Raw genomic sequence first — 9,409 nt, forward strand, 5'->3', positions numbered from 1 at the left:
AAATCAAAAACAATAAACCCTAAATCTTTGATTCCGGCGTCTTAGCCATCGTCCTTCACTCCTCCTTCTCTCAATCTCGAGACTCAGTTCAACAAAAAAAAAAAAACCCAGCTTCGAATCAGAACTCGTTGAATCACTAGCGATGCAATTCCTCCAGAACTCTCGCAGACTCGCTAAGATCTTAAAACCCATTGTTACCACCGAGACGAATCTGAGATTCTTCTCCTCTGCTTCACAAACCCCAAGCTCCTCCTTCCAATGGCGAAATCAAACATCTACTTCTTCCTCTGTACTTAAAGGTACGTTCTTTTTGTCAATTTCCCAATGCCAATTGCGAAATGAACCATACCCAGGTTTGGAAATGGAGACTTGTTTTGTTCTATACTAGATTTACTTTAACCTGTATAAGGTTATATAAAGTGTAGTAGCTAGTGAAGATAAGTGCATAAAAATGAAAACTTTAAGCCTATGTATGTGTTTTTGAGATTATGTTTAAGCTTAGGATACTAAAGGGTTAAACTTTTATTACATGTAAGTGTATCCCAAATTGCGATATTTATGTATGTGTGAGTGTTTAAGATGAAGAGATGATGTGTATTTGTTGCAGGGATTGATAGATGTAGTCACTCGTCGTCTATGAGCTTGTTGATCCCCAGATCGAGTTTTTCATCTCAAGCAGAGAAGCTTGCTGCAAATCCTACAGGTTGCTTATTATATGTTGCTTTGCTTTTGAATTGCAATTTGAGATCATCAGAGGGTTTTTTCTCATTGCGGTTATGATGTTGCAGTAGCTGTTAAGGAATTGCATGATAAGATGCTTGATTCTGTGAATGTCAAGAGATCAATGCCTCCAAATGCTTGGTTGTGGTCTTTGATTGAGAGCTGTCAGAATCAGGATGACGTTCATCTTCTCTTTGACGTTCTTCAGAATCTTCGGAGATTTGTTAGTACTTTAAATCTCCCTTTTTTTCAGTTTAGTTCAGTTCCTATAATTATTCAGGATGTATGGTTGGTCAGTGTTTGAAATTTGCTGTTTCTGGATTGCAGAGATTATCTAATCTTCGTATTCATGACAACTTCAATTGCAATCTATGCCAACAAGTTGCTAAGACTTGTGTACGTGTTAGAGCAATTGAATCTGGTACTCCCAGTTTTGCTTTTACTTTACTGAGTTGCTTTTGCATTGGGTTTTTAATGGTAATTTAATGTTTCATTAAAGGGTACTAATGCAGGTCTTTGTGGTTGTAGGAAAGAAGGCTTTGTGGAAACATAATGTTCAAGGTTTGACACCCAGTGTTGCATCTGCGCACCATCTATTGGTAATTTGGTATTGTGTGTCTATAAGTTTTTTAGTTGTTTTTTCGGTACACATAGATGTTTTAAGACGTATTCTGGATTCCATGCAGTCATATGCACTAGAGCACAAGAATTCTGAGCTCATGGAAGAAGTAATGAAACTCCTGAAAACAAATGACTTGCCTCTACAACCCGGAACAGCAGATTTAGTTTTCAGGTGTGTAAAAAATTGTTTGGTTTCTCCTTCTTTATGATAGTGTTGTGGAAATTTGCATGTGCCTGTTTCCATTGCATCTGCTTTCTTATCATGAACTGAACTTGACTTTTGCAGGATCTGTCATGATACAGATAAGTGGGATCTACTGGCCAAGTACTCGAAAAAATTCTCCAAAGCTGGAGTTAAGTTGAGGAAGACCACATTCGATGTATGGATGGAATTTGCTGCCAAGAGAGGTACTTTTGGTTTTACTTGTATACCTGCATTGTTTATTTATTCTTGAGATATGGCTTTGTTAAACTCTAGATGGATTTATCAACCTATCATCTCTTTGATGTATCTATATATACATGGACTAACGTTGTTGTTGGACCTTTGGTAATGGAAATAGAAAATGAATCCATAGAATTTTTGATTATTTCCCTGCCTTTGTTAAAAAAACCAGGATCAAAATAGGTTGAACAGACTCCCGTTATTATGACTTCGTTCTTACCTCAACTACTTCATGATTAATAATGGGCTTTATTGTATACTACTGCTAGTAATGTAAGAGACAGATCTGTAAATCTTAACGAAACTCTAGTCTGAAAAGGTCTTTTCTTTTTTTTGTTCTGATGCGATTGTGTAAATCTTGTTATCAGGGGATACCGAGTCACTATGGAAAGTAGATCAACTGAGATCAGAGACATACAGTCAACACACTCTTTCTACTGCTTTTTCTTGCGCAAAGGTTTGCACATAGCCACATCTCTTTCTCAGTCTTCAAGTTACTGAATAATCCTTATAGATTTGCTCCTTTCGCAGGGTTTCCTACTTGAAAGTAAACCAGAAGAAGCTGCTGCGGTCGTCCAGGTTATATGCCAGGTGAGCTCATAGCCTCCCCGTAATGTTTTTCTCTTCTGATATAACCCTTTTTAGTTTTGAGAAGTACGTTTAATTCAAAGAATTGTGTGTGACTTGACTATGCAGACGTACCCTGATGAGAAAAAGTCATCAGTCTCAACCGAGTTCAAGAAACTTGTCAATGAATGGCCTGTGGATGTTATCAAGCGCCAAACCGAAGAAGATAAGAAGGTTAAAAACTTTTCTCTATTTGTTATGTTTCAACCCTGAAACCAAAATTCCTCATCTAAAAAACCATTTGTAATGATGAACAGGCTCTAGCTTCTTCATTGAAAGCTGGGATTCCTTCCATGGTCAATGCGTTGGTCAGCTCGGGTTTGAACGTCAGCGTGGATTTGGATGAGTTATACAAGAACGAAGCTCTTCTCAGCTAAATGACTGAATCAACATTGGCTAAAAACTCTTCGCAGTTCAACAGGTTTGAAAAGTTAATTCTTTGGCACCAAAGTTTTGATGTGATCTTATCGTTTTACCGGTGGCAACGTCAGAGATAAGGGAAAGAAACACATTGACTGTTCAGTTTCTTGGATTCTACGGTACTCCCTTTCCTTTAAGAGATTGAGGCATAACGACTAGAGTTGTCCATTTCTTTTGTAAGCCTTAAATAATTTACTCGGTGGGACTTTTGTTCTTTATTTGATTAGTAAAAGAACATTTTCTGTAATAAAAGAAAAAGAAACAAAAAGTTTTTTGAGCCTATCTTATTATAGAACGAGACAAAAAGGTTCATTGATTACAACTACTTATCCAGTTACGTATTAATTCTCCATATATATCTCCGTCGTCGAATAAAAAATTGAATATGTAATCATGTGATAGTGAGTAAATGAGAATAGTTGTCAAGATTGAATAATCTTCTGACAATAGACAGTGAAAATTTCAAACATTGAAACAAATAGAAAATTACATAATTGATGATAATAACTTTACATAACACAAACCGACGTGAAGAAACAGAGTAAATCAAGAAAACCTTATTCCGTTTTCTGGTTAAAAGGGGTATTACTTTTTTAAAAAAAAACTAAGGAAGTTTCATAGCATCAAGAACGACAATAACCATAAACACAATTGAAGCAAGAAGGGTGATAGCAACTGAAACAGCAACTTGGTTACAGAACTTGTCAAAAACGCCACAAACTTTTTTCCACATCACATGTTTGTTCCCTTGTTTACCCATTAGACCGATTCCTCCGGATGCTCCGGTGCCGGAAAATAGCAAAGCCACCATCACTAGATCTCCTATCAATATCGCCATTAACAAGCCTTTGCTTCTTCTGCCTTTGCTCATCATCAGAATCACTATTGAGATTGCTGTGTAACCGCATGCTATAGCGTTTACAGAAATGTTGTACCTACAACATTTGAAATCATATATTGCTTTATTTCTCAGTTTTATGCATGCATGTCTAGTCTATATATATTGTTCCATTAAAGAGTAAAATATAAAATATATGAATTAATCTGTCTAGTTTTCTTTCAAATTATGTATGTATATATCCTTATACAAAATTAATTCAGACCGTGCATTTCTTGTCATGCTAGCTAGAATTGTTGTAAATTAATTTCTAAACTACAGGTCAGAGAAAGATTGGCTATGGACCAATTTCACTGTTGTATTACAGTTTAGTAGTTGGACATTTATGAACGTGGTATCAATGAATTTGCTACATATAATATTTTCTAAAATTGTAAAATACAATAATTTAGTATTTTAATATAAATTTTATACCAGTAAATATGTACATGCGAACATGCAAATAAGAATAAAAAGCTCCAATCCTAATTCTAACATTCACAGGCATATACAAAAGTATGGTTCCTTTGTTATAAATTGTGTTTCGATCTTGTTTTTTACGTTTTTATTGAATGTGTATATTTTTGCAAATAAATAAGTTTCAACTATAAACTTCTTAAATATCATAGGAAATTCCCGTTTGATCTTTATGTTGGAATTTTGCATTTTTTCTATAAACAAAATTGATTTCTACATTTCTGTTTCATTTATATCTTTCACGTGTAAGTGCAACGGCTACCGCAAAAATAGCGTTTGAGAAAACCGAAGTCTACAAGCCAAAGTGAGACACATATGTGTGTGAAAAGGAGGAAGAATGGAGAGAGGCTTACACAAAAGCAGACAAGTAAGATGCTTTGGCGGTTGTAGAGACATCAAGAGGAGGCAAAGAGGGAAGAATCTTTAGAGGAACAACCTTTGTCTGTTTAGCGACACCAAGTATTATTGCAGCCGCCATTGTTAGGATCAAAGCCAACACTCTCATCGTTAACTCGACTCCTTTTCTCGACCCAGTCTCTCTTTTTCCTTTCTCCATCTCCATCCCATTCACCTTGTTATTGCCTTCGTGTTCCATCATAGGGATCAAAAAAGAAGTGAAGAGGGTTCAAAATTTGAAGAAAGAGAGAGATCGAGAGAGAGAGAGAAAAAAAACAATTATTGGTCTTTTTCTCTAAGCTTCTCATGATAGATGTAAGTAAAGAGGCGTGTATATATACTAGATACGCATAATGTGTGGATGGTAGTAATGATGTCTACGTGGCTTTGAGTTTATGTGTTGTGTGGCGCGAGAGAGATTCTCATCTTACGGAAGAGAAAAGTAGTATGGGAAACCGAAATGTGAATACAATATGTAGAAAAAGAGTGTGAATTCATCTTCTTTTTTTTTTGGCATACAAGAGTGTGAATACACATTTAAATCGAAACTTGGGAAAAAAAAAAGACAAATCTGTGAAGTTTTTGGCTCGGTGTGTTCCTTGTACATGTCATATAAGGTTTATATTAGTAAGTAAAAAAAATGGTACTCGAAAGTGCGACCGAATTAATTTGAGTTGGATATCGTTAGTTTGGACTTTATATGTGAATTCGCACAAAAAAAAATGTTAAACGATTAGGTGAGATGTTTCGGTTTTGGAAAATTGTTGGGCAGTTTATGCTAATTAACTCGAGTAAGTCTTGTACTTTTTTTTTTACAACAAAAAAGATCAGCGAATATGAGCCAATATGAAGGAAAATTATTTACAAACCAACACTTGTTGCAGAAATGTACGCGTTTGGCGTGCCAACTTATCCGCACTTACATTTGTACTTCGTGGAATTAGAGACAAAGAGAAAGAAGTAAACTCCTCCATGTCCATCCTGATATCGTCGAGGTAGGTCTTGAAAGCCGGCCAGTCCCGAGGCGAAGACACCATCTTCACCAAGCCTGAGCAATCTGTATAAAAAGCCACTTCCCGATAGTCATGTCCAATCATAAACCGCATAGCCCAAACAAAGGCTTCTACTTCGGCATGTAATGGTGAAAGACTACGTCAAAAATTGGTTGCACCCCTCGTTGTCAAAGCGTCCTGGAAAGACGAACACACCCATCCTGCACCTGCAAAAGCATCGTTCTACTTTCCACGAGCCATCTACAAAATACCGAAAACCTGAATAACTATGAGGAAGGTGACCTAGTCGCTCCAAACCTCGAGCACAGGGGGGGTTGGCCATTGGAGCTGGATCCTCCTCCACCTCATCTACCTGAGCCTGCAACCAGGAAGTCGCCTCCCCAACCGCTAACCTCAATACATCCTCTGGTTTTTTCATCAAATTTTCAAAGACGCAAGCATTTCTCGCTTTCCAAATGTACCACATGAGCCAGGGAAAAGCTTGTACCTGCGAACCCGGATTTGCTGAACCTAAGAAATGATCTACAATGGCATACAGAGATTCCGTGGGAAAAGAATCTGGCCCAACTGGTACGTAAGCTAAAGCCCAAACCTGGCGAGCTGGAAAACACAAAAAAATTGCATGATTTATTGTTTTCTCGTCTGCCCCACATCTTGCACAACCTGGATCACAAGCAATACCTCGACGGCGCAAGGTTGCCGAGACCGAAATGCACCCAGACAACACTTGCCACATAAAATGCTGAATCTTCGGTGGACAAGGGACTCTCCAACCCCCAGCGAGGAAAGGATTAATATCCGGCCCGTACCGAGTATCCTGACAAAACCGCTGCTTGGCCAAACGTTCCGTATCATACCCTGATTTGACCGAATATTTTCTGGACTTAGTAAAATGTCAACCTAGGGAATCTTCTGTCTGAGAAGTACCCAAAGGTAAAGCCCCTATCAAAACAGCATCCTCCGGATCAAAATGCTCAAGGAGCAGATCCATACGTCAAGAATTAGTTTGACGATCAATAAAGTTTGGTAATTTTAAAGAAGAGTCCTTGAAGGAACTCCTACTCAACGCTGATCTCGGAGAATGAGCTGGTATCCATGGATCAGTCCATATAGAAATGGTTTCTCGGAGTAAATCTTGTACTTGATCAGCAAAAAAGAATTTCTATTACGTATCTGATATGGTAAATGTAATAAGATTATTCGCATGCACTTTTAAGTGTTTTTGAATAATTAAACTCAGGTGTAGATAAGCAGCTTTAAAACCGCGGTGAATCTTTCCTTTTTAACTATTGTGTGAAAATGAACGGTGACAAACAAAAAAGTTAATTATACATGATTCATTAAGAGATAAGGAAATAAATATTTCCCTTTGTGTATTATTTTTAAATTTTGGACGCCACCAAAAAAGTTAATAACGAAATGGAGAATTTTAAAAATTAAGAATGACAACATAACCTCCCATATATATTAGGTTAGATGACCAGTTCGTTTAGCAAAATGATACATCCACCCTTAAAAGAAAAAAAACGTGAAAGTTTGGAATACTTGGCATGTTAAATTGTTATACTTTGTCTAAGAAAGTCATTGCTTTTCCCACTCTCGTCAATTATATGACTCTCATAAATTTATATCGTCTTTCTTTGGTGTCGATGGCTTGATTCTGTCGAAACTTTTGGCCCTTCTCAGCTGAATGATCGATTTAAACCTTTTCAGAATGTTGCTCCACAGGTTTGAAAGTTAAACTATTCCATATAATTTTTTTGATCAATTTCTTTTATCTCACGCTAACTTATTTTGCCGTGAAGAATTGACAAAAAAAAAAAGAAAAAAAAAAAACACAAGAATTTTTTCTAATCACTAGTGGTTAGGATATCAAATCATGTTGTTATTAATGAGGAAAAAAAATATTTTTCGAAATATGAATAATTGGTCGGTTCACCATGAAAACAATATGATTGGTTCACCATGAAAACAATATGATTAAACATAAGAAGTTCATAATTGTTGATAACTATTTTACAACACACAAAACGACAAGAAACCGAAACCGAAACAACAAACTAAGGAAGCTTGGTGGCATCAAGAACAACAAGAAGCATAAAGACAGCTGCAGCAAGAAGAGTGAGAGGAAGCGAAGGAGCAGCTCGGTGACAGAATTTTCCAAAAACGCCGCAAACTTTATTCCACATGACATGCTTGTTCCCATGTAAACCCATTAGCCCAATTGCTCCGGCCGCTCCGGTGCCGGAAAACAGCAAAGCCACCATCAATAAATCTCCTAGCAAAACTGCCATTAACAACCCTTTGCTTCTTCTGCCTTTGTTGATCATCAAAATCGCTAACGAGATCACAGTGTAACCGCAAGCTATCACGTTTACTGAGATGTGGTACCTACAACATTTGTAATGCTACATTAATGCTCATTTCAGAAGTTTATGTATCTCTACTGTAATCACTTCCTTTTTTCTTTTGCCATCAAAAAATTAAAATTAAAAATATGTATCAGTTTAGCAATTAATATATGAATTAATGTTTCTAGATTCTTAATTTATTTAGATATACAGGCTTTGCGTTTTTGGTCATGCCAGCTAGAACTGTTGGACACTAAATTTTAAAGTAAAATTAATTAACAGCTGGGGAAAGGCCAGGTAAAAATTGGCTATGGAGGGCCAACATTGACGTTGTATCACTGTTTTGGTAGTTGGACATTTATGATTAACTACAAAATTTACTATACACTAGTCAAATTTTCTATGATTAAGTATTATTAATATGCATTTAGGTGTAACATTTACTCTACGCACCCATAAATCTAAGAAGGTCAATTATGCAAAATATTAGTTCAGCAGTCCTACTACGCATGCAACCAACCGTAAGAGTCTAATCAAATTTATCATGTTTATCCGTGATTGACGTTTATTTCAACCATGTAGACGACGACATATAGAGCTAATGAGAACGTGCACTAAATAACCAAATTTGACATATTTATTTTTCTTTCTGAAAAATGGTAAAATAGTAAACAAGAGACTTACACAAAGGCAGACAAGTAAGTGGCTTTGGCGGTTGTAGTGATATCAAGAGGAGGTAAAGTGGGAATAAGCTTGAAAGACACAACCTTTGTTTGCTTTGCGACACCAAGTACTGTTGCAGCCGCCATTGTTAAGACCAATGCCAACACTCTCAAAGTCAACTCAACTCCTTTTCTCGATCCATTGATCTCCTTCCTTCCTTTCTCCATCTCCATCCCATTCATATTGTGCTTGCTCTCGTGTTCCATTTAGGGATCAGAAACAAGTGAAGATGATCAAAATGAGAAGAGAAAAAGTGAGAATAAATGATCTTCTAAGCTATTGATGCTCTCGATGTAAGAAGAGATGAGTATATATATTGAATACGTTTACTTGCATGATAAATAATAGAAATAAATTGTCACTTAATAATGTCTACGTGGCTTTATGTGGCTTTATGTGGCGCGACCGCGCGAGAGAGATTTGTAACTTAGAGAAAAAGGAAAAAAAAAAACAAACCTTATGGGATATACATGCATTTACGTAATTACATTACAACGTTGTGAAAACCGAAAAAATTGTTAAATTATTAGCTTTGAGGGGGTGTTCGTGTAGCTAGGTTAACAAAGAGGGTAATTAACAATGGTATCGTATGTCAGTCAATTACCAATGTTCGAATTACATCAGAATAAATTTAAGATATGGATATCAATACTTTTGGATTGGTAAAACACCAATACAAAGTATATTTGTTTCGTAATCCATATGTTTTAATGAATTTTGTTCTGTAAGGAAGAATGAT

General features: G+C 36.4%; 3 protein-coding genes across 3 annotated transcripts; 1 reads left to right on the forward strand and 2 right to left on the reverse strand.

The window, feature by feature from the left end:
• LOC104732091 (uncharacterized) lies at nucleotides 1–3,115 on the forward strand. The gene is made up of 11 exons (XM_010451613.3): nucleotides 1–299; nucleotides 608–703; nucleotides 789–943; nucleotides 1,048–1,141; nucleotides 1,249–1,319; nucleotides 1,407–1,513; nucleotides 1,628–1,749; nucleotides 2,155–2,243; nucleotides 2,318–2,377; nucleotides 2,483–2,587; nucleotides 2,671–3,115. Exons 1-11 carry the CDS (start codon nucleotides 143–145, stop codon nucleotides 2,788–2,790), a joined length of 1,176 nt encoding a protein of 391 aa, XP_010449915.2. The 5' UTR covers nucleotides 1–142; the 3' UTR covers nucleotides 2,791–3,115.
• Nucleotides 3,116–3,280: 165 nt separating this feature from the next.
• LOC104732092 (CASP-like protein 1E1) lies at nucleotides 3,281–5,175 on the reverse strand. Its single transcript, XM_010451614.3, has 2 exons — nucleotides 4,541–5,175; nucleotides 3,281–3,768 (listed from the first exon to the last, which is right to left on the reverse strand). The coding sequence occupies exons 1-2, from the start codon at nucleotides 4,783–4,785 to the stop codon at nucleotides 3,438–3,440; spliced, it is 576 nt and encodes a 191-aa protein (XP_010449916.2). The 5' UTR covers nucleotides 4,786–5,175; the 3' UTR covers nucleotides 3,281–3,437.
• A 2,376-nt stretch (nucleotides 5,176–7,551) lies between these two features.
• On the reverse strand, nucleotides 7,552–9,409 carry LOC104732093 (CASP-like protein 1E2). Its single transcript, XM_010451616.3, has 2 exons — nucleotides 8,632–9,409; nucleotides 7,552–7,987 (listed from the first exon to the last, which is right to left on the reverse strand). The coding sequence occupies exons 1-2, from the start codon at nucleotides 8,874–8,876 to the stop codon at nucleotides 7,657–7,659; spliced, it is 576 nt and encodes a 191-aa protein (XP_010449918.2). The 5' UTR covers nucleotides 8,877–9,409; the 3' UTR covers nucleotides 7,552–7,656.

This window comes from Camelina sativa, chromosome 12 (genome assembly GCF_030686135.1).
Source record: "Camelina sativa cultivar CO46 ecotype springtype chromosome 12, ASM3068613v1".
NCBI classification, from domain to species: Eukaryota; Viridiplantae; Streptophyta; class Magnoliopsida; order Brassicales; family Brassicaceae; genus Camelina; species Camelina sativa.